This window comes from Amphiura filiformis, chromosome 20, assembly GCF_039555335.1.
Source record: "Amphiura filiformis chromosome 20, Afil_fr2py, whole genome shotgun sequence".
NCBI lineage: Eukaryota > Metazoa > Echinodermata > Ophiuroidea > Amphilepidida > Amphiuridae > Amphiura > Amphiura filiformis.
Window position 1 is genome coordinate 10398296 of NC_092647.1, and position 25017 is coordinate 10423312.

Below are 25017 nucleotides of genomic sequence, written 5' to 3' on the forward strand. Positions count from 1 at the left end.
TCAATGGCACCGCATTGATCTCAATTCTCGCTATTCGCAATAAGGGCGCCGCCATTGGATTTTGCGATGTAATCGTGATGTATCATGGGAAAAGGTCGACATCCAAGTCCGCGCAATACGAATATTACCATGCTATTACATAGGAACACGTGACAATATTTTTTAGTTTGTCAAAATAAAGGTGTTACACGCGAATCGATACTCAATAATACTTAATAATGTGATTTGAAATGTGCACAATTAATTTTATCTCTATCGATTTGCGTGTAATACCGTTATATTGACAAACTAAAAATATTGTCACGTGTTCCTATGTAATAGCATGGTAATATTCGTATTGCGCGGACTTGATGTCGACCTTTTCCCATGATACATCACGATTTTCCCATGATACATCACGATTACATCGCAAACCGCTGGCGGCGCCCTTATTGCGAATAGCGAGAATTAGATAAGCTTAGATATTGCTTCGGCAACGTGTTTGAGTATGAGATACAACTTATATCAACAGGTGTATATTCTCGATTAATTTGTGTGAAAAGCAATAATAATTAAATGTAAAAATTATAATATTCAATTTCATCATAAAGTCATTTTTTCATTCGCCGTCAGCCTTTATTGTATTATTGCGACGTCTTGCTCTAGACAATTTCGCTACAATAATGTATAAATTATATTTATATTTGTTGTAACTTGTGTAAAAAAAATGACTTTTGCCCTCCTGAAATTCACTTTACCCCCCCGAAAAAAATCCTGGTGCCGCCACTGGCCGCAACACCGTGGGATTCATTATACCCAATGACCCCTTTTTTAAAATAACATTTTATACCGATAAAATACACACCAGTCCCTAAAATATTGTTATCATAATTATTGATTCAATCATGCATCGTGTTGCTTGATTTATTTCCAAACTGCAAATTCGAGCAAAGAAATCAAAACATTCTCGCGTTTGTTGACAACTTCGTGTGCTAACCATAGGCTTGTACATAAAAAGCCCACGTTTTGAGATATTTCTCAAAATATCAATAATTATCACAAGAACCACTGGACCAATACTAGGCTTGTTTGTACTCATTTTAATGCATTTTCCATGCTGGTTCCAAATATAGTCATGAAAATGTACAATTCTGAATTTTTGGAATTTTTAATTTTTTCAAACTTCTGCATTCCCACGTTGAGAGGGTTAATAGAACACTGTGCCACAATATGTTAACATAACAATCAATACAACGATAAAATCAGAGATAGGAGGTTATAATTTTACAACATTTAAAACCCCAACAAAATAATGTTTTCACAGTGTTTTCTTGGCTTATTTCACATACACATTCATCAGCAATCGGGCACATGTTTTTATTACGTTTTATCAATACAGCATGGCATGCTTTTAAACCCACTAGCAATATATTCGTATGCGACATTTTAAAACGTGTTTATATTAACCTTTTCAGAATCTGACATTTAATGCTATAGCAACATTTGGAAATGTTACAACAACATTGTGAGAAACGTTTTCAAAACATTGATAAAACTGAGTGTACTAGTGCTAGCAGTATTGGGAAGATATGCGTCATAGCCTGATATAGTCAGCATTTAGAACATGTTGAATATCAAAATATTTAGGAAGGAGAACGATGGGATAGGAATGCTTCAAAATATAATATATTGAATATATCAATGTACAGTTAAACGGGGATTGTGATTATTGTCGTTATTCTTCTGGGGACAAAAAACCCCATATAATTGCTGTTCATCGTCGGTTTATTATCCAGTTTCAACAACACTGACTGAACTACTGGTACCGTACGACTCTACATCAAGCTCGGTAAGTTATGTATTTTATAAGCTTTTTATAGCCTTTATATTCGTAGTTGTAGTCCGGAACTATAGTCCGGAATTATAGTACTTTCCATGTCTACAGTATATGCCGGGGTATAATGCGGTATTCGATATCATGTACAGCATAATTATAATTGTGCAAGTGAAAAGCGCCCTCTTTGGCAATTAGAAAGTATCGTTGTGACATGATGCTTACATGAACGTCAAGGGTGTAGTCTTAGCTCTAAAAGGCCGTTTGTTCTGTTGCTTGTTTTAATATCGAGATATGTTTAGTTAACAACGAAAGGGTAAAATCACAATTGTGCCATGCACTTTTACCAGGGAAGATGGCTGTACAATACATGTATAGTATGTAAATCGATGATAGCATCAAGTTTATCAAGAGTTCCTTCGTGAAATCAAAGGAACGCATCAATTACACAATAGTACAAAATTGTTTTTATTGTTTTGATACAAGTATAATGATTCTCTTTTCCCACAGATTAAAAGATACATAAATAGTTCACATTCTGCTGTAGAATTAAATACTTATGCATGTCAATAATTTTATCATGGTAAATACTGTTTTCTACGGAAGCATATTAGTGCCAAAAAAAAAAAAAAAATTAGAAATATTATTGCGAATATTCGCAATAATTAGAAATATTATTGCGAATATTCGCAATAATTATTGAGTATAAAACTATCGACAGTAGATAGCTGGTGCAAAGTGTGAACATAAAACTATCTAGAGTAGATAGTGTGTGAGTAAAAACCTTTCTAAAGTAGATAGCAAAGTGTGAATAAAACTATCAACAGTAGATATCAGGTTATGAGTATGACAGTAGGCCTATATATAGCAGATATCAGTGTGTGGGAATAAAAGTATCTTCAGTAGATAGTAGGTGTGATTATAAAACTATCTAGAGTAGATAGCAAAGTGTGAGTATAAAAGTATATTCAGAAGATAGCTGGGTATGAGTGTAAAACGAGCTAAAGTAGATGGCAGGGTGTGCGTATAAAAGAATCTTAAGTAGATGGCAAGGTGTCCGTGTAAATATATCTACAGTAGACAGCAAAGCATGAGTATAAAAATATGTAGAGTAGATAGCAGGGTGTGAGTACAAAACGTTCTAAAGTAGATTTCAAAGGGTGAATAAAACTCCCAACAAGTAAAAATCGGGGTGTGAGTATTTATAGTAGATAAAGTATCTTCAGTATATTAGAGGGCGTAATTATAAAACTATCTAGAGTAGATAGCAAAGTTTGAGTATAAATGTATCTTCAGTAGATAGCAGGGTATGAGTGTAAAACGAGCTAAAGTAGATGACAGGGTATGCGTATTAAAGAATCTGATGTAGATGACATACCCGTAAACGTTCGCCTAATGGCGCTTTTGGATTCTTAGAAATGTGAGAGCGCCATCCTTGTAAAATCTCAACAGCATTAAGGATACGTGTATGTTAAATTGAGCAACCTGGACATAATGCCTCAGAAAAAATATCGTGACATGACCCAATACTTTAGGTCACTAGGTTAGTTGCTAGAGCAGCAAATGTTTTGGGGTTTCTTCAGGTATTCTTTCTCAAAGTGCCATTGGACTTAATTTATAAATTGGTTATACCTTCATTCTTCTGAATATTCTTCAGTTCAAAATTACACCCTTCTATTGTCTGACCGGTTAGCTCAGTCGGTAGAGGGTGCGCCTTGAATGGTGAATGGTACTGGTTCGAATCTTGATTTCTGCCCCCACTTTTATGTGAAGAAGGGTCAAGAAATGTTTTTGGATTTTGTCCCCATTTTACGAACGAATATTGTGAATTTTTTTTAATTTAATTTAATTTTTCTTATTTTTTTTTAGATAAATAGGCACTGCGAACAAACGACAACAAAACCACTGACAAAATTTGCTCCACCTGCTACCTATCAATGCGTGATATATTCCACTTCATTTAACAGTTAAATGACCTTTCAAAAATAAAACGGCCTCAATGTTTCAAATTGTGTAAATCTACATTACTTTATTCATTTATGCATTATAAATGATCAGCTATTTTTTCTTTTCTTAAAAGGATCGAACCCAAGTAGATCAGACCATTGATCATATAACTATCAGACCACGAAGTAGTTACGTAACTCCGTGATGTTATCGGAACCAAGCACTGTTTGTATGGCGATCATTACGATCACGCTATTTTGGTATGCCTTTTTTGTGTACTGATTGTTTCGATCGTGGTTCATTACTTAAGCGCGTGATCCCGTTGACATAGTAACATTACGTAACTTCGATACCGGGCTTCGATACTGAATAGTTGTTGAGTGCACATAATATGGAAAGCCATTGGGGTATTGTGTGCCTTCCAAAGCGCCTTATAACATGTTCTCATTGTGTTGTGGAATCCTAGCCAGTATTCAATGATAGCTATATAGAGGCCTTGCGTTTATCGATTGGCTCCAAACAAAGGACTTGAATCGGTTGCTTCCCCGTAATCATGGCGCAGTGCAGTCCATTCAGTCAAATGTTGTCATCAACCTATTTGATCGTAGTGCATTTTGTTATGTGTGTGAGACGAACTGTCGCGGTAGATGCAATCATGCTTTTGTTGAATGCATTTGAGTAGTCCGCCATATTTACTTCAGTTGGTCGTTGTATGATTTTGTTCGTTCACTCATTCAAATTTTATTTATATCATTTGAAGACTGAGCCTATTATGATACATCCTCTGTGGAACAGTTTCAAACAAATATAGCTAGGGATTATTGAATCCTCTTAGAGGGCTATCATTTTTTTTCGGAAGTGGGTCCCAAATTTACAAAAAGTCTGCGTCAATAAAATTGCGCACCCCCCATTTCGGCAACACATATTTTATGATCCCAAACCCCAAAATTGTATTGAAATCAGTCTTTTTGAATAAAATAACACACTTTCTGTGGTCATCGTGTGACTCCCTACATTTTGGTCATAAAACATTTTATGACCCCTCCTATTATTCTTTCCAAGACTTTATGACCCTCGTATATTTGGGACCCCCTTTCGAATAAAATGATATAGGGCCTACCTCTTATGACCACTGATGCATAGGCAAGGACACTCGCGCGAATTGAAAGACTTTGTCTCACACATAACAAATGCCTATACAATCAAATAGGTTCATTACAACATTTGATTGAATGGATTGAGTTACTCTAAAATGAAACGATAAAACAAAGAATCATGAAAAAGACACATACAAGATAAAATAATAAAATTATATAAACAATGTTAAAGATAAAATCAAGAAAATAGAGAATAAAATTTCCTCAAATCAGAAAAAAAACATTGACAGACATCATAATCTGTCAGAAATTACTGCATGAGATTCGAACCATCAATCTTCTCCACAAGTTCTCTTTATCCTCGCACTATAGTCTAATGCTCTGCTCACTGGGCCACAACGTATCAGGTGAATGATTACCGCATTATCATGAACAAGTTTGTTCGATCTTGTTCATCATTGTATGTGTCGATAGGTTTCACCCTTTAACTACACGTACCCTTAATGATCAGTGATAATAGTCGGCTTTTACAGGGATGGCGCTCTCTCATTTCCATGAACTCTATAGCGCCATTAGGCGAACGTTTACGGTATCTAGAGTAGATATCAGGGTTTGAGAATAAAAGTATCTTCAGTAGATTGCAACATGCAAGTATAAAACTATCTTCAGTAGGTAATAAAGTGTGAGTATCAAACTATCTATAAAGTTATAGAACCGTGACGCTGAAGCATGAAACACCGAGTGCATTAATAAGTAGGCCTACATAATCAAACTGGTGGTGTGATTATTGCGAATATTCGCAATAATTATTGCGAATATTCGCAATAACATTGCGAATATTCGCATAACATTGCGAATATTCGCAATAACATTGCGAATATTCGCAATAATTATTGCGAATATTCGCAATAACATTGCGAATATTCGCAATAACATTGCGAATATTCGCAATAATTATTGCGAATATTCGCAATAATATTTCTATTTTTTTTTTTTTGGCACTAATATGCTTCCGTAGTTTTCTTTAACATTTTAAAAGACAAAATAAATATTGCACACTTATAGGCTAACGCGTAGTACTTGTTGGGAGAGAAATTAGACAAAAAAGCCTGCACGCGCGCATGACTCTAATGCACGAGCCCCGAAAGGGGGGGGTGTATTTAATATAGATGCATCAACATCAGCTATCATTGATTTATATATATGTACAGCCCTCTTCCCTGGTGAAAGTGGCACAATTGTGATTTTACCCTTTTTTGTTGTTAAGGGAGGTGTTATGAGCGAACCGTGGTTTGGATTCCAGAGGGAGGGTGCCTGTAAGAGGCACAGCATGATGCAGTCATGTCTACAGTAGAATTCATCTCGACCTTTGCAGGACTTAACCCCATTAAAAGCTATTAAACCAAGATAACACTCATTGAAACAGCTCAACTGATTAAATCGGATCTTCTCTGGTTGTGCACAAGTGACTGTTTTCATGTGCGATATCGCAATAAAGCTGGTATTCATAGCTTCAGTTGGGTAACCGATTATAAAGGAAACGAAAGGAAACAATGTTATGTGTGGCTTTGTTCACGAAATCAGACAATGTCGTGCTTTTTGTAAACCAGCATTCTTGAAAATGAGCAACATAATGATTTTTGACTTAACACGGTTTAGAAATAATTTCTTCATATTTTTGGTGTTATCTGTCGTTACATGTCCTTCCTAAAACACAAAAGTACGACCCTCTCCAAACACCTAAATTAGCTAAAAATTTAGGACATGTTACAAAACTTTATTTTCTAGAACCTATTTAGAATAATTTAAATGTAGCTTTTACCGGTTTTTTTGTGGCATCCTTCAGAAGTGAGCGGTCCGATACCAATATTTTCGGTCAAATCTCCATTCAAATAACACGGGAGTTGGCTAGCTATGCCTTGCCCTCACTCATATTTTTACAAAAGTACGACCATTTCTGAACATCTAACCTAGCTGTAATTTTAGGTCATGTTAGAGAAATATATTTGCTAGAAGTTTTGGAGAATAAATAAAATATTGGCTGGTTATTTTTCACACAGTGATGTTAACTAGGCAAGTGTCCATTCTCCCAACATACATCATTTGTAGGGGTCACGCGTCAATGGTGAGAGCACTGTGTATTGTGTATAGGAAAACGGACAGTAACTGCAGTATGGCCATCAGAAAATGAATAACTGAGATCGCGCGCCAAATAAACTTACTGCAGTAATTTTCCAAGTCTTTAAAAAAAATAGACATAGGTGGGAATCGAACCCGGCACCTTCCGGTTCTGAATCAACAGATAGTATCACTAAGCCAACTTCCTATCTGCAATAAAACCTGTGATATTAAAATCAATACTAATGTACGATGTCATTCAAACTCTAATAGAAGTCCCACAACTAAAGTAGCAATCGATAAACCTGCTCACTCAATCATCAAATAATCAATCGAAAAATAAATAAATATATAAATAAATAAATAAATAAATAAATAAATAAATAAAATAAATAAATAAATGTGTCCGTTCTCTCGAGCCCCAAAACGTCATTAAATAAATAAATAAAATAAATAAATAAATAAATAAATAAATAAATAAATAAATAAATAAATAAATAAATAAATAAATAAATAATACAAAAAGAAATTATAAATTAGTTTTTCTAGGACCTACGCTGGAAAAATAAATCAGCGCATAAGAAAAGGAAACAGACGCTCGGATTCGAACAAGCGACACTGAGAACAGCAACTAAGAAACCACAATGCCTTAGACCACTCGGCCATAGAAGCACACAGTTTTCTCCAAATAAAAAAATATATATTAACCTTTAACGTTGCGCAATATTGGCACGTGACACGGGCACATGTCTGTGGGTAAAGATACTGCATGATAGAAAGACGTGCAAAGGATCTATCCCTGAAGTTAATGGTCATTGACATGTAACCAATTTTTTTGTATACCAGCTACACTCAACCTATACAAAGAAGTATATTATTAGGCGTTGACGCAATCATGAATGCGGGAAGTATAAAACCATAGTCGCCACTCGTGCACTTGTTTGAGTCCACAGGTATTCCGGAAACAGCATTCAACCCCGAATTCAGAGGTCGATTTTGGGTTGTTACATGCAAATACAAACTAATTATATCATGAAAAAACCCACCAAGAGGACTACGATACTTATTCAGAGCCAATCTACATTCTGTTATTTACAAAAGCCGACGGTCAAAGTAAAATTATAAAAGGAGCAAGACCAGATATCAACGTTAAATCACGGTAAGCCTAAAATCGCATCGAAAACGCAAAAATGCAGTCACAAAATTTATAATATTACTAAATCACCACAACGAATTGTAACAAAGTATGTGCAAAAAGATTTGTCTTTGGCATGTCGCTTTTTTGAAATATCGCCAAAAATATGAAATTTTGGAAAAACGCCCCAAAATTTAAAACAAACACGAACCTTCCAAAATAAATATATATTAGCACTCGGCGGCCCAGTCACTACCTGTCGCTGTGATTTGGGGGTAACTCGTTGCTTCCGTTCTCCAGATACCTGTACTTCAAGGTCGCTCATACCCCAGCCCTTAACTAAACATAATATCTCGAGATTCAAACAAGCAAATTGAACCGAACAAACGGCATTGGGCTATTCCAGAAAATAGATGCACACCCCCTATAGAGTAGTTCGGATATCCAGACTATTTTTCCAGTCGTGATTGTTGGAAATCCAGACTTTTTAAGTGTCCAAAGGCGAAAAAATCCAGCAGAAAACTAGTTCAAAGTAAGAAATCCTGAATTTGAGAGCTCATTTTAGACATTTCCGTGATTTTTCCTTCATTTAATTGGATTTCCAAGCTTTTTCAAGCGACATTGACAACTGGAATTCCAGTTGTTTTCAGAAAGCAGACTTGGAAATCCAGACATTTCTTTGGTTAAAAATTTACTCCTCTATAGGGGGTGTGCACTTATTTTCTGGAATAGCCCATTTGAGAGCTAAGACTGCGCCCTTGACGTTCATGTAAGCATCATGTCACAGTATTTTATAATTGCCAAAGAGGGCACTTTTCACTTGCACAATTTTTATGAGACAGGCTGTACGATGCATCATCAAAACAACGTTTAAGCCCGGGGGTCACTCTCACACAAAAGTGCTACCCACCCGCGTCCGACCACCTCTGAAATGCACCCTCAGTGGCGAATTTTCACATATTTAAATGGCACCCATTAAGAGGTGGGGTACGAACGTTTGGACAGTATTTATTATGGGACATTAGAGCACACCAGACATATCGAATTGCATTCTGAATACGAAGAATGTCCTTCTGACATCAAATAATTTTGATTTTTTGAAATTCGCAATGTAATACACATTTTATGGCAAATGATTAAAACTTGATATTTTTGATATTTAGCAGTACTCGAAGTAAACTTTATAAATCTGATGATTTATACTTAAAGTGTATGTAGGTGGGATGAAAAGCCGACGATCAATTGAAAATTTTGACCTTGCGTATTGAAGATATGGATGTTTTTCCCAAAACACCAAAAAAAGTTAGGTCTTTTTGGGAAAAAAATCCATATCTTCAATATGAAAGGTCAACATTTGCAATTGATCGTCGGCCTTTCCTCCCAGCTACATACACTTAAAGAATATGTCATTAGATTAAAAAATTTACTTCGAGGACTGTTATATATCAAAAATGTGAAAAATATCTAATTTTTTATAATTTGTCATAAAATTTTTATTATATCGTGAATTTCAAAAAAATGAAAATTATTTGATATCAGAAAGACATTCTTTGTATACAGAATGCAATTCGATATGTCTGATGTGCTCTCATATCCCTTAATGGCGAAACACATGCAAAATCCTACCCTAAATGGCGTAGCACATGCAAAAACAATACCCTAAATGGCGTCAACTGAGAAATATCTAATTTATACCTTAAGTGGCGTAAAACAAGAAAATCAACTAATTTGATACCCAAGGTGTCTTTTTGATGTTGCAGACCTATAGATAATAAAGAAAACATGCACAAAGGTTAAGAATCAATTAAAAAGTGGTGATTTTTATCAAATTTTGAAATTAGTGCAAACTTACTCAAACAGTAATATTACTAACCCTAAACGTCTAAGGATTTGGCTGAAAAAGGACCCCTAAATGGCGATGCTTTCTGAAAAAGTACCCCTTTTTCAAAAAGAGGTCAACGACGCTGTGTGGTGAAAAGCATACCCTTTTAGACATTTTTCGTGGACGCGGGTGCGTAGCAAGTCAAGAAATGAGTGATCCCCTCGGGCGTTTACGCGTCTTGACTAATAAATCCCAACACAAAGGAAAAATTGGGGAGTTAAGGGAAGGGGTATACGAAATAGACCATTTCAACATGATTTCATTAATCCTAAAAGTGAATTGGAATATTCCAGTTGAAATTCATATAGGCATACACCTCCTGTGTAAGACATGACCTAAATCTGCCACACAGCCCAGCAAACACAAAACGTTTTCGACATCATTCGCAAAAGGTTATAAAAGGTTGTCAGAAAACCTTTAAATGTCGGGTTATATAAAGGGTGCATTAATGGTATAAAACGTTTTCAGAACATTAAAAAACATTTGTTGGTAATTTACTGCATATTAAATACAAATGTTTTACAGTAAACATTTAAATGTCGGGTTATATAAATGGTATAAAAACGTTTAAATAACATTCTAAAAACATTTGTGAAAACTTGGTGCAAATCATTCTAAACAGAATGTTATTTTGGGGTTTAAAAAATATTTTGCAAACAATGTTTGCCCAAAATATTTACAATAACATTTTAAAAATGTTTTCATGACCTTTATATAACCCGACATTTAAATGTTATTAAAACGTTTTGTAAAAAACATTTTAAGAACATTTCTGTGTTTGCCTGGTACAAATATTTTAACATAATGTTTTTTAAGTGTTGACAAAATATTTAGCCAAAAATGTTTGCAAAAATAGTTAACAATGACATTTCGAAAACATTTTAAAAATATCTTTGTAGTGTGTTTTCATACAAAACGTTTTAAAACGATTTCACGACCTTTATATAACCCGACATTTTAATGTTATTAAAACGTTTTTACCTAAACCAAAACCCAAAATATAACTTATTTAAAACGTTTTAAAAACGTTTTTGTGTTTGTTGGGAGGGAGTGTGAATTTCAAATGGCGGTACCAATTCAGGTAACCCATTTAGAATTCACACTCTCTGTGTAGAAGATTAAGGGACCGTTCACAAACACTTGTTTGGGGGGGCTGATACAAAAAAATTCATCGTGAAACATTTTCGGCCCCCCCCCCTTTTCAGATCTCAAAAATTTCAGCCCCCCCCCCCTTTTCGGACATGAAAATTATGGGTCATCCCCATAGAAAAGCATATAAACTCAATTTTTCAAAACTTTTAAGCCCCCAAAGAAGGCGCTTTTCACTTGCACAATTTTTTTGAGACATGCTGTATGTCTGCAATCACAGATTGAATACAATATCATGATACCGCTCTTTTCAAAGATACTAATCTTACAGGTGCGAGTGATCAGCTTGATATGAGTACTCTATTCGCCGTTGAAGTGACGTAATAATCGGATTAACTACCATAACAATAGATGAATACAATTTTTGAATAGATCGCCCTGCACTACAAGCAGGTTGCACTCATCACCTGTGTATGTCTGCAATCATAAATTGAATAAAATCTATGATAAGCATTTCTTTAACATCTGTGGTTCAATGGTAGTTAATCATGTTACATCATCACTTCTACGGCGAATTGACTAATAGTAATATTTTTCTAATATTTGCAGAAAGGTGTTTTTGACCAATCACACGGACAACTTTAATTAAAACATACAAACTATGAGTGTTCAGGCAAGAGGACTGTCCCCGAGGGACTGCCCGAGTAAAATGATGATCATGGAAAACAAAGGTAGGTCAAATGCCAACTTCCATTATTTCACAACACACCACAAACGGTTTTTGTTCATTTGGTTCGGGATTAAAGCATAAATAATTAATAACATTATTTAACATTTTAAAAATTGCATTAACAATAACCAACGGAACAACAACGCCCTCAATTTTTCTCGAATTTTTACTTTTTGCATGATTGTAATGACCAATGGTGCACTAAAATACCACGCGAAAGACTAAGCCTGAAGTTACATGAAATTTAAGGTTTAATATTAAGGACCCGGATAGCGACGTTTTCATGAATTTTTGTGGGACCCGAGAGCACATATCAGACATATCGAATTGCATTCTAAAAACGAGGAATGTCAGTCTGATATAACGTATCCCAGAAACCAATTAGTTGCAAACATTCACCCTGGAGACATTCTTTCCCGATTACTTTGTACCACTATACTAAACCATATTTTATTGCTGGACACTTCTGGGATAGTCAATCTCCCCCTATTATGACATTTTATGGACGTCCACCCGGCCGGAGGTCTTCTGGATACCTCCCGATATATGGACACAGTAATCCAGAAGTATCCTGCTAGCGCGAGATAATTCACACGATACAAAGTCCCCGAAGACATCCGGGAGATCTCCGGAAACCTTTTCTTTTTGCTATGGGATCTCTCCATAACCCCATATGAAATTCATACTCCCTGTGTGGAAGTTTCTAATTTCTAATGTTGCGGGTATAAGGATTTCAACCGAAATAGCCCAATTTCCCATTTAAGTAGACTTTAACACAGTTGTTTGATGTGATCATTTATTAATTTTTCCAACAAAACATTGTATAATTAGGGATGACCAATGAACCATCAACTTGATTAGAACACTCCCATAGACATGCAGGGAGCTCAACTGTGCACTGCTTGCACATACATTTCTAAATTGATCTCATTCTTTTATTTTTCAATTTTTCTGTAAAAATTGGGGAAGTTAATGCCAATTATATTTTGTAACTATCTTGCATATTACAGCAACATAACTTATTTCATTTTCCTGTAAGTGCGAGTCAAAATTGGTCCATCGCCACAGTGCGCTTAATTGCCAGTGGCTGAGTTCAGCACTGCTCAAGAATGGCACAAAATATTCATGTCAATAATTTCAGGTGAAAAACGTGGCCTACTGAGCTGAAATTTAGCAGAGTTGCCAGTAATACCTCTATCATACCCTCTGTAAAAAGGTTAAAATATTGAACAAGTAGATCTTGAGTTACAAATTAAATCACCAGCTTCCCTTTGGAATTTCCATACTCCTTTCGAATCATGCTAAGAAGACACCTTTCTGAACATAAATGTGAAGTTTCGTGCTCATTTGATGTATTTTTCACCTGATTTCAACCCAAAACGTTTTCTTATATTTAGGCCCATACCATCTACAACTTGCTGCTGGCTATACCGGTACCTTGTTTAGAACTTTCAAAATAAGTACCTGAATGTGCATTCATAACTGTTTTAAAATAGCCCGCGAAAGTCATGCAGGTAACTCCGAGGTCATGTATTGAATTGTTTTGAATGGGGAATACTACGGGCACCAGCACCTTTTGTTAGAAGTCACACATGAGCATGATGAGTGAAGTGGATAACCTCTATTGTTGTGAATGAGTCAATGACCTTCAATGACACTTAATATTTAATTTGCATACACCTACTAATTGGTCATATTAAACCCAATAACATCCAAATTTTGGTTGTGAAAAAAAAAAGTTTACTTGGACTTAGTGCAATTTTGATTTTGTGCCATATCGGCCATCTTGGATGATTTTTGGCAAATGTTCGCTAAATGCATGATTTCAATGCCTCGGTTTGAAAAAATAATTTATGCAATTGACTAGTAAAGTGCCATTTCATAAGAGACCCCTTTGATACTTTCACAATATGCTTGTTTCATGTTTGCATATATGTTAAAATAAAGAAATATATAAAGGTAAATATATGCTTATGCCAATTTTGCTCACAATTGATATTTTTGGACCTTGTCATTTTATTTTGTTCCAATGACCGGTCAGAATGGGATACTTTTAAAATTCATAATTCGAAAAGTTTTTGACCGATTTTGACCATTTAACCACCAAAATACTTCTTTTGTAGCAATAGGGGCAACATGAAATTTTGATGGTTATCCCTAGTATAATGTTCAATTCTAGACCTGGACAATGCCAACAATAATCATACTAATAATACTCATATATTTTATAGCTATTTATAACACAGATGCTCGTTTCTATATCAAATTATATTTTTACTGCTTTTTTTTATGGTATTCTTTATTATATAAACTGCACACCTGTATATAAATGGAGGGCGCTATTAACATACATTTTAAATTGAGATTGGCCAAATATTATGAGTTTATCCTTACATTTCATGATAATTTTTTTTTTTTGGAAATTTCCTTGCCATTTAGTCTTTTTCCGATGTTCTAATGTTATTATACAAGTGTCTACCCCTTCTAAAAATGTAAACAAAATTTAAGATAAATAGCGCCATCATTGTTCACTTTTTCTTAAAAATGAATACATGCCATCAAACAACCGTGCTTTGGCACTTTATCTCTCCTTTAAATTTTTAAAGACTGTACCAACGATTCTGCGTTAAGAAAGAGAGAGCGACCATCCAACTTAGAAACAATCGATGAGGGACACGAGCCGCGACAAAAATGTGCTAGACAGATGTCTCCACAAGATCAGTACAATGACACTAATGACTACGATGAGAGAATGACTCGGCAATATGGTGAGATGCTATTATCATAATAGGAGGAGCCTACTTATTTCAGTTAATAATAATTATTCTATTTCAAATTAATAATATTCTATTTGTTGTGGAGTGTGTTGTGGGTGAATACCAATCATTCATTGTTTACATAAATGAAAATCACATCTTTTAGCTATAATTTGCACAGATCTCTTTTGAAAAAAAAAGAAGATTATATGATCTTGGATCCCATTGCAACATCTATATGTTTTGGGGCAACCGAGTATGACAGTGTTACTGTCTTGTAGGTTGTGTAAATGTTTTTTGGCACCTGGCTCCTTGATCAATATTTTGTTTGTTTGTTTGTCTATCTACATGATCTATCTGCCAAGTTTCTTTCTTTCTTTCTTTCTTTCTTTCTTTCTTTTTCTTTCTTTCTTTCTTTCTTTCTTTCTTTCTTTCTTTCTTTCTTTCTTTCTTTCTTTCTTTCTTTCTTTCTTTCTTTCTTTCTTCTTCCTTTCTTTCTTTCTTTCTTTCTTTCTTTCTTTCTTTCCTTCTTTCTTTCTTTCTTCTTTCTTTCTTTCTTTCTTTCTTTCCTTTTTCTTTCGTTCTTTCGTTCTTTATTTTTTTTCTTTTTACGTTATTTTTATTTACTTACTTATACTTACCTACTTTACCTCCCACCCACCTGCCCTGGCCGCCCTGGCCGCCCATCCACCCACAAACCTACTTACTTACTTACCTACTTACCTACCTACTTACTTACTTACTTACTTACTTACTTACTTACTTACTTACTTACTTACTTACTTACTTACTTACTTACTTACTTACTTACTTACTTACTTACTTACTTACTTACTTACTTGCTTACTTACTTACTTACTTACTTACTTACTTACTAGCTCTTACTTACTTACTGACTGACTGACTGACTGACTGACTGACTGACTGACTTACTGACTTACTTACTTACTTACTTACTTACTTACTTACTTACTTACTTACTTACTTACTTACTTAATAATTAATTAATTATTTAATACCTACTTACTCACTAACTTCATTGCTTTTTTCTGACAGGTGCACACGCAGATCAACAAGCAAATGGAATCGACGATGCTCATGTTATTATTTCCATGCTATATCTTGGTATGTTATAGAAATAAAATGTAGTCAATTGCTTTGGTATAGTGCAGAAATAAAGTAGTAGTAACTTGTCACTGTAGTAACTGTAGTAACTTGTCCCTACAGTGATTACACAGAAAATAAAAAAGTACAAACTAAAAGAAAGAGGGAAGGCGATGGGGGAGAAAAGTTAATACAATTAATACGTGTCAGGGAGAGGATCAGCCTCCTAACGAATGACGTCATCAAACCTTTGGTTTGTTCCTTAACAAAGCAGTTAACGCTGCTGGATGAACCAATACAATCTTGTTAACATAATTATTATAAGATACATGTTCAAGTTGTATTTAAAGGACACAATCTTTTATCTCTCTTGAATTTTAGCTCAGAATGCGCAGTGCATGCAAAGCAATTGATTTAGAGAATAAAGGTATTGTTTTTAGCCCCTGGAGTGCATCTATCGTCTCATATAACACGAGCGACATCATTATTTTAAGTTTACGCCAAAATAATGATGTCGCCCGTGTTATATGAGACGATAGATGCACGACAGCGGCTAAAAACAATACCTTTATTCTCATTCTTAAACACTTCAATTCAAATAAAAATATCATACAAATTTTAATCAAATTATATCTAGATTTTGCAAGGAATTACCTAGGGCTTAAAATCGATCAGTCTCGTTGTTGCTGTGCGCCTCCGATTGGTCCAAATAGCAAGTACGCGTATCACGTTGACGCACACTCGCTTACCCGTGTGATATCGTGTCATATCACACGGCTAAAGCTGGATAAGAACCAATAAGATTGCAGTAACGTTCTCAAGTGTTTAAGAATAGTTTATATATCTTGCCGAGACTATTCCGAAGCCTCTAATGCGCAGTCTCCATGTGCATATTGCTAAAGTACTTCAATAAAATTATATTTAAACAGTTCTTACAAAGTTGGACGGTTTAGAAAGATCTGTGAGAGACCTTAAAGCTATGGTGACGAATGAACAGATTGTGGAAGAAGAAGACATCATTCCTGGTCTAAAAATCAGTAAAATGGAGGACATGGAGTCATTTCAAAAGGAGTTGATTGGGAATGAAGGGAAGCAGAACAAACTTGTGAGTAGCTGGTTAAGAGTCTCTTGTATCTTGATATATTCTTTACGATGTTTGCAGAATGTCGAACATCGATTCGTCTGTTTGTTAAATTCATGTTATACGCATGAATTAGAGAACAGCGACCAGACGTTGGCGTTAACTATTTAAACCATGTATGTCTTCCCCTGTCGATCACTTTCATTACAAACGGGGTATAACGGGAATTAAGTTTTTAGGTGTTATGAGGGTAAAACATTAAAGGGGTAAAATCAAACGATTCTCTCTGTCTCGTAAAAATTGAGCTATATTTTTATACATCTACAAGTGCAACTCGATTCTTTTCCTTGTTACAGATCAAAGCCCTTGCGAACTTAACAAGCAGAGATGACCTGGGACATGTTTGCAGATCAATTATGAGGGCATTGATGACCAATGGATTCATGAGTCTGTACAGCGTGAAAGGACAGAAGGGCAAGGCCGCATTTAAGGACACATTCATATTCCAATTAGTAATCAGTAAGTTTATTCATCAGTTGTTAACATCGAATTGACAAATTACGAACTTAACCAAATATATATCAACGACAGATAGAATGTCTTCTTTTACATTAACAAACCTCTAGACTTTTGCCTCCTTTACATGATGTCACTTCCTAACAGCATCGCATTTTACACCTGGTTAAGGTGTGACAAACAAGATAACGTGTTTTGCTCAATGACACATCACTTTGGCTCCGAAACCACAACGTTTTTCTTTCAAGAGTTAAAATAATACATAATCATAAGTTCTTGTATTTTTGTCCATAATGACGAAAACAAACTCAAACCTCCCCTTTGTTGATATTTTTTCACTCTAACCCCCGTAATGTTGTTGTCACTGCCAACGATGGGCGTAAAACAGAAAACAGCTTTTCTTCACTGTGCAAAAAACAACAATACTTTTGGCAGACGACAAGTTTCAAATTTACTTTAAAAATTCAGAATTGTACATTTTCATAACAATATTGTAACCAGTATGTAAATGGATTAAAATGAGTAAAACAAGTCCAGTATTGGTTCAGTGGTTCTTGAGATAGTTCGTGAAATGTTGAGAAAATATCTCAAAAGTTGGACTTTTTTATATTGAAGCCTATGTCCAACACGTAGAGCATTAAAATGTGCTTAACTATTTGAATCTATTTCTTTTCTTTATCATCGCAGAGGCAATGAAACTAGCAAGCAATGGCAAAGCATCCCAAACCGATATTATTTCTGAGATAGGAGAGGTGCTCCGTAATGCACCTCACCAGCCCGGTGGCTCAAAATTCAAAACAAAGGTTAGTTTAGTTCAATTCTTCAATGTTCATAATTTTACTACAATACAATGGTAAGTAATAGAGATATTGGAGGCTGTTACACTCCAGCTTCCCTTTTAGAGGGAAGCTTAACCTACCCAATGTGTTACAATTAAAACCAATGGTAGAATACTGTAAACATTCCAAGGTCTAACCTGATCTCCCACTCTGCATGTATTTTGAATGCCCTATTAGCGCATGTTGCTTCAAAGTAGGATTTGCAGAGTTTCAAGCGGGAGGTTTATAGCAAACTAGGCGCCAACCCGTTAGCATTATCTACCAAGAGAACTGCTATTAATGCAAAAAAATATTTTGCTTGCACCAACAGATTAAGCTGTAAAGGAGCATGAGGACAGGTTGGAAATTGATGATGGATCACCATTGGGGTATTCAAGTTGAAATAGATAGATCGATAATTTGGTTCTGCGTATTTTGATACCTCATTCGGCACGATATGGCTTTATTTGTCTGAAATATAGCAATTTGAATAAAAAGAGAGCTTTTCAAAAGTAACAAAAATTTACATTGACTTTTCCCTCAAACACGCAGATATTGACCACAGTGGAGTGAACGTTCATCTGTCAATGCTGAAATGAGGCCGTAACAAAGGCAGCAGTGTTCGGATACTTTTTGTGCGCAGTATATCTTCCATAGGGGTTGTAGTTGGCATACTCTACAAAAGGAAAATAATCTTCATAAAAATATGAGAGAATTGGTCAAGAAAATAAAATATATTCCTCTTAGATTTATAGATATTGCGGTTCCTTTGTTAACAGGTCATGGCGAATTGAAGGCATACAGTAAAGCCAAGAATTTTCTGCTTTACAAATGCTAAATTCCGCTTTTCTCCGCTTTGTAATTTTAGCACATTTGTGACATTAAAAAGCCCGCGATAAAGTCAGTAACTTCACTCCGCTGACCCGTGTACAACTTCAACTCAGGCGTTGTACGGTAAATCTATGACGTATTTTACTTTATTTTGATGAATTTTGAAGACCCATTTCATTTAGTATTTTATTTATTTCTTTTCAACATGTTCAATTGTATTTTTTTTCTTTTTCGAGGTCATTTTTGCTTATTTTTTCTCAGAAATGCGTTTTCCGCTTTACCTCCGAATTCCGCGATTTTCGCGGAATTTCCGCAACGCGGATAATTCTTGGCTTTAGCATACAAGGTGTCCCTGAGAGAACTGTATCGTCGGAAACGTAATTGTTTGGGTATTTTAACGCCACAACTAAAAATAACAAAATACTTCCAGCACCTCCTGGGAGATACTGGAGGGATGCTGCAGCCAGCCAGCCAAACAAAATTGTTTCGCTTGCCCAAGATCGCATTAGTTGGAGAAAGCTTGTAGCCGACTGATGATGATGATGATGATGATGATAGTATAATCAAAGTGCTAAGGCCATCTCGATTTAATAATTTGTCTCAAAACCCCGCGCGCATTAGTAAGATCGCCCGTTTTTTCGCGTTATAATTCCCACTGGATTGAGTAAATTTCAGTTTTTGTCCGCTGTTGTATTTTTTTCCGATTCTCCACACAAATATCTCACGTCTAGCGTCTGACATCGTCATCTTTACCACAGTGCAACCTCCCTATTGGATGAAAAGATTGTCTATTCTTGCCACAGATACACACAATTAAAGTGGAAAAAAAAATTAAAAAATCAATTAAAACCGCATTCCGTAATAGGTTTTTAACTTGGGAAGGGCTTTGAGACGAATTATTAAGATAAAAAATTAAGATGGCCTTATCACTGCGCATCATCAGCGCATGATGCATCTGTTGTCATTGATAGATATTGACTTCGTGGAAAGGCTTGAAAATGAGGGAGTTTCGTAAAATTCTTTTATTTCAAAAACAGAGCGGTCAATTGTCAAAATTCAAAAGTATGTGATAGCTGATATGTTCCTCAACATCACCAGTTATTTAGGTACGTTTGATTTATGCGTTAAAGTACCCCAAAAAACTGAGTTCCCGACGATACAGTTCTTTCAGGGACACCCTGTAGACCGCTTCGATTGTTCAAGCTGAAAGTGACAGTTTTATATGAATTTTCTAAAACATCTTCACCGTGTGTTAATCAAAACTGCTTACGTACACTTTGAAGAAGAAACAAACAACCTTTTAAAAACCGAGTTAGCGGTATACATCACCATAGTGTGGTCTATCATGCATTAATTTTTTGTAATAAGAAGTGCAACTGTCAGCACCGAACACAAGGTGTCTCAAAAGAAGCTTACATATGTGACCATCCACCACGAGTAGTCCAGCGGGTAGTAAAGTCGGCTCTAGATCATTTTCTATTTATTGCAGATTTGGAAAGAATGCACTTTCAGCTTGACAATGACACCTCAACAGGCTTCGTCGGACATCTGTAAGTGAAGTTATGGTTCATCAAAGGTCAACTTTCTTATATATTTTACATAGAAATCCATATACTGTTTTTGATTGTATCTCAAAATAGAAAATGCCGACTTTACGACCAGTTTGTGGTGGATGGGCACATATATAAAATAAACCGAATTTTTGGTACTGTATATTTATCATTCCTGTAAATGTCTGCTTAGTTTCAACTCCTCATCTCAAAAAGCGACTTAACTGAGTTCGAGACGACTGGGGTTTAAAGAGTGACACCATCAAATGTTCATACTATGAAAGTTGAACACAAGTACACCGTTGTTTTCACATTGTTCATGTATTTTTCTTATTAGTTTTTACTTTTCTCGTATTTTGTTTTTCATTGATGAACTTACTGCACAAAAGAAAAATATTGACAAATTTTATGTTGCACATAAGAAATAAAGCAAGTTTTATTCTCTGTTCAAGAGAATAAAATACTGCGTGCACATAAACTTCCAGTGCATACAAAAATCCAGTGCATCCGGCCGGATTCGAACCGGAGACCTTCGTATACCCCGCACGACGCTCTAACCAACTCCGGGAACCAACTGAGGCACGTTGGAGAAGATCGGAAGATATAAATCTATTAGGCTCGAATAATGTTTTATTTTTCAACTTGTATGCTACTCTGGGGAAAGATTAAAATTTGTTCATCCTATAAACCCAGAGAACTAAGTACTATAATGTTCAAATTTAAAAAAAAGAAAAAAACAAAAGCAATTTTGGAAGCAATTTGACCGCATTTCGGTTTTTGTTAATTTTGAGAAATCCAGAAAATAATTATATTTCAGGCCACCTACTGAAAAAAATGCTTTTAGCCTAAGACGTATTTCTTTCTTGTTAAGATACGCATTACACGCCCCTGAATAAATTTCGAGATTTTTTTTATCCCAGCTGCAAACACTTTAAGTACATATCATTTAATTTATAAAGTTTACTTCGAGGACGGTTAAATATAAAAAAATATCAAATTTTAACCGTTTGCCATAACGTTTGTATTATATCAATAAATCACAATCATTTGATATCAGAAAGGCATTCTTCGTTTTCAAAATGCAATTTGATCTGTCTGATGTGCTCTTATGTCCCACAATAAATACATGAAAACGTCGCCATCCCAGCCCATAAAGCAACGTAATATTCCAAGAACCCTATCACCAGTAAACGCCGTATCTATCCTTTTAAAACCGTAGTACAATATATAGAAATACTGCCATCATCACAGATAATAATAAATATGTACATTAATAATGTAAATAATGTAAAGTGTGCCCTCTAGAGGGCTGCATAAGTCCGCACAGAAACGATGTTCATCATATTGTTTACCTTGAATCATTTTTCATACCTTGAAGTAGGGATGACCATCATAATTTCATGTTGCCCCTTTTGCTACAAAAGATTGTTTTCTGGAAAGAACTCATCGACAGAAGTATTTTGGTGGTTAAATGGTCAAAATCGGTCAAAAACTTTTCGAATTATGAATTTTCAAAGTTTCCCATTCTGACCGGTCATTGGAACGAAATAAATTGACAAAGTCTAAATATAGCAATGTGAGCAAAATTGGTATAAGCATATATTTACCTTTTATATTTCTTTATTTTAATATATATGCAAACATGAAACAAGCATATTGTGAAAGTATCAAAGAAGTATCTTATGAAATGGCACTTAACTAGTCAATAGCATTAAGTATTTCTTCAAACCGAGGCACTGAAATCATGCTTTTAGAAAACATTTGCCAAAAATCATCCATAATGGCCAAAGTGGCACAAAATCAAAAGTCCAGGTGAACTTTTTTTCCACAACAATATACACTACACATAAGAAAAATACTAATGTACTACAAGGGATTTTCAACATAGGAATCCAAACAATCAAGTACCAACATGCACAGCTTTGTCCTGATATCACTTCTGGGGTTTTAACAAAATGTTTAACCTCTATTGTGATTGGCAGCAGCATAAGGTATCTCTTTGATAGTTGATAATGCCCAGCCATTCAGCAAGTGGCTAATAACAGACCTTGATAGGCTTGAATGAATACTGTCATGTGCTACAAAACCATCACATCCAGGGCCTGGTCACTCCATGTGCTACAGGGAGCACAGTACTTTAACAATGGAGTGAAAGACTCATTATTGATTAGGCGCGTATTTTAAAAGTACAGCTCCTGTGCGTGTATAGCAGCAAGTCAGTGCAGATGGTATAAATATAAGAAAATGTTTAGGGTTGAGATCAGGTGAATAATACAACAAATGAGCATGAAACTTCACATTTATGTTCAGAAAGGTGTCTATTTAACATGATTCGAAAGGTGTTTGGAAATTCCAAAGGGAAGCTGGTGATTTAATTTTTAACTCGAGATCTACTTGTCCGGTTTTTTTTTCCTTTTTACAGAGGGTATGATAGAGGTAATAACAACAACTCTGCCAAATTACAGCTCAGTAGGTCAAGGTGTTCACCTGATCTTTTTCATCTGAATATTTTGTGCCATTCTGAGCAGTGCTGCACTGGGCCACTGGCAATTAAGCGCACTGTGGCGATGGACCAATTTTGACTCACACTTACAGAAAAACCAAATAAGTTATGATGCTGTAATTTGCAGGATAGTTACAATACATAATTGGCATTAACATCTCCAATTTTTACAGAAAAGTTATGAAAAATAAAAGAATGAGCTCAATTTAGAAATGTCTGTGCAAGCAGTGCACAGTTGAGCTCCCTGCATGTCTATGGGAGTGTTCTAATCAAGTTGATGGTTCATTGGTCATCCCTACTTGAAGTCTTGTCTATGGGAATTTTCAGAAAGGTTATTTAACGTTATGGTTATTCATTGCGTTGGTGTGGTACTTTTGTGGATTGAGTACGGGTTCACTCTTAGAATTAGAGGTTGTATTAAAAATAGGGCTTCCAGGAAATTGCTAGAAACAGAAATTGGTCCTTTTACAGAACCCTTTTACAGAATCCTTTGCATGTCTAAATTGGTTCCTTTTGGCCCTTGCAGAACCTTTTGAGTTCTTTGTATACAGAACAGTTAGTTTAGATGCCATTTTCAAGACTTTTTGCGTTAAGACCACCAACATCTGCCATATAGCCTAATGCTAGCAGTAGGCACCCTACTTATATTTTTGAAACTATAAAGTTTTAATTCGATGAAAATAGATAAACTCCTCAACAAAAGTTTGGAAAGTTTTTTTCAGGCATCTCTATCTCAAATTATTTGTGACATATTCATATCGTGTTGCATATCAATGGATAGCTATAATACTCCCCTTTACAATGACACCCCATTTGAAAGAATAACAAGCTGCAATCCCATATCTTCACAATCTGGGACCTAAAGCAATCCTCCAAGATGACACCGCTCGCCCCACAGAGCCACAGTAGTCAACGACTACCTACAGAATATGAGAGTAGAGCCAAAATGGCCTGCCATCAGGCCAGGCCCGGGGCCAGACCTCAACGCGATTGAACACTTGTGGGACCAGCTTGATCGTGCTGTACGTGCCAGAGAAGCCCATATGCAACCACATTTAATGCCCTGCGACGAATCCTTGTTGAAGAATGGAATGCCAGGTCGGTGAGCAGCATGAGAAGAAGGTGCCTGACTATTGTGGCTGCCTGTGGTTTTCCCACCCGCTATTGAGGTTAGTGGCTAGCGTTGTTTGAGCACAGAATAATGGTCAATTTAGCAAATTCTGTTTGAGACCCCACTACATTCACAAGGCGTGTACTCAGCCGTGAAAAATGTTATTGTTTCAAATGAAGTGTCATTGTAAAGGGGAGTATTGTAGCTATCCATTGATATGCAACACGCTATGAATATGTCACAAATAATTTGAGATACAGATGCTTGAAAAAACATTCCAAACTTTTGTTGAGGAGTTTATATCGTGTTTTGCATGTTAACTCTATTTAAGGTTATATACACAGTACAGCTTAACCCCTGTATATACTACGAAAGGTAGTGGTGGTGGTTGTGGTGGTGGGGGAGGGGGTTATAGCACCCCAAGGTTTTCAATAAAAACGCGTGTATTTACGCCCAAAAGACTTTAGCTAATTGAAGTTCCGCCCTTTGCGCTCATTTTAGTGGTAACATTTTACCCCAGCACCTTACTCGGGTGTTAAATCCGACCATCAAACATTACCTAGGGGGGGGCGGCGGTTGTGAGGCATTATAAGAGGCATTATGACCAATATTTATTAAGATTGCATGGTACCTATAGGAAAAATGGCCGGATGGTGTCCAAATTTGTCTAGAATATACCTTATGGTCGATACTATCGATTGAGTTTGATATTTTATGAATGACTTGTAGTATAAATGACAACACGCCGTTATCCACATCCACATCCACATTCACTACGAAACATTGAAATGCTTGGTTGAAATTACATCAGGGCTAGGTACCTGTGTCGGTTTTTTTTATTTTTAAAATTTGTTTTGCATGTAATACGAAGATAACATATTCAAATCAATATTAATTTTGATATTTTGGCCTAAATACATTTGTTTAGCAAGATAC

General features: G+C 35.6%; 1 protein-coding gene across 1 annotated transcript; it reads left to right on the forward strand.

The window, feature by feature from the left end:
• The first annotated feature begins 1467 nt into the window (after positions 1-1467).
• On the forward strand, positions 1468-19657 carry LOC140142556 (uncharacterized). Its single transcript, XM_072164550.1, has 8 exons — positions 1468-1828; positions 11691-11812; positions 14418-14579; positions 15624-15692; positions 16601-16776; positions 17109-17271; positions 17956-18071; positions 18418-19657. The coding sequence occupies exons 2-8, from the start codon at positions 11743-11745 to the stop codon at positions 18427-18429; spliced, it is 768 nt and encodes a 255-aa protein (XP_072020651.1). The 5' UTR covers positions 1468-1828; positions 11691-11742; the 3' UTR covers positions 18430-19657.
• Positions 19658-25017: the final 5360 nt, after the last annotated feature.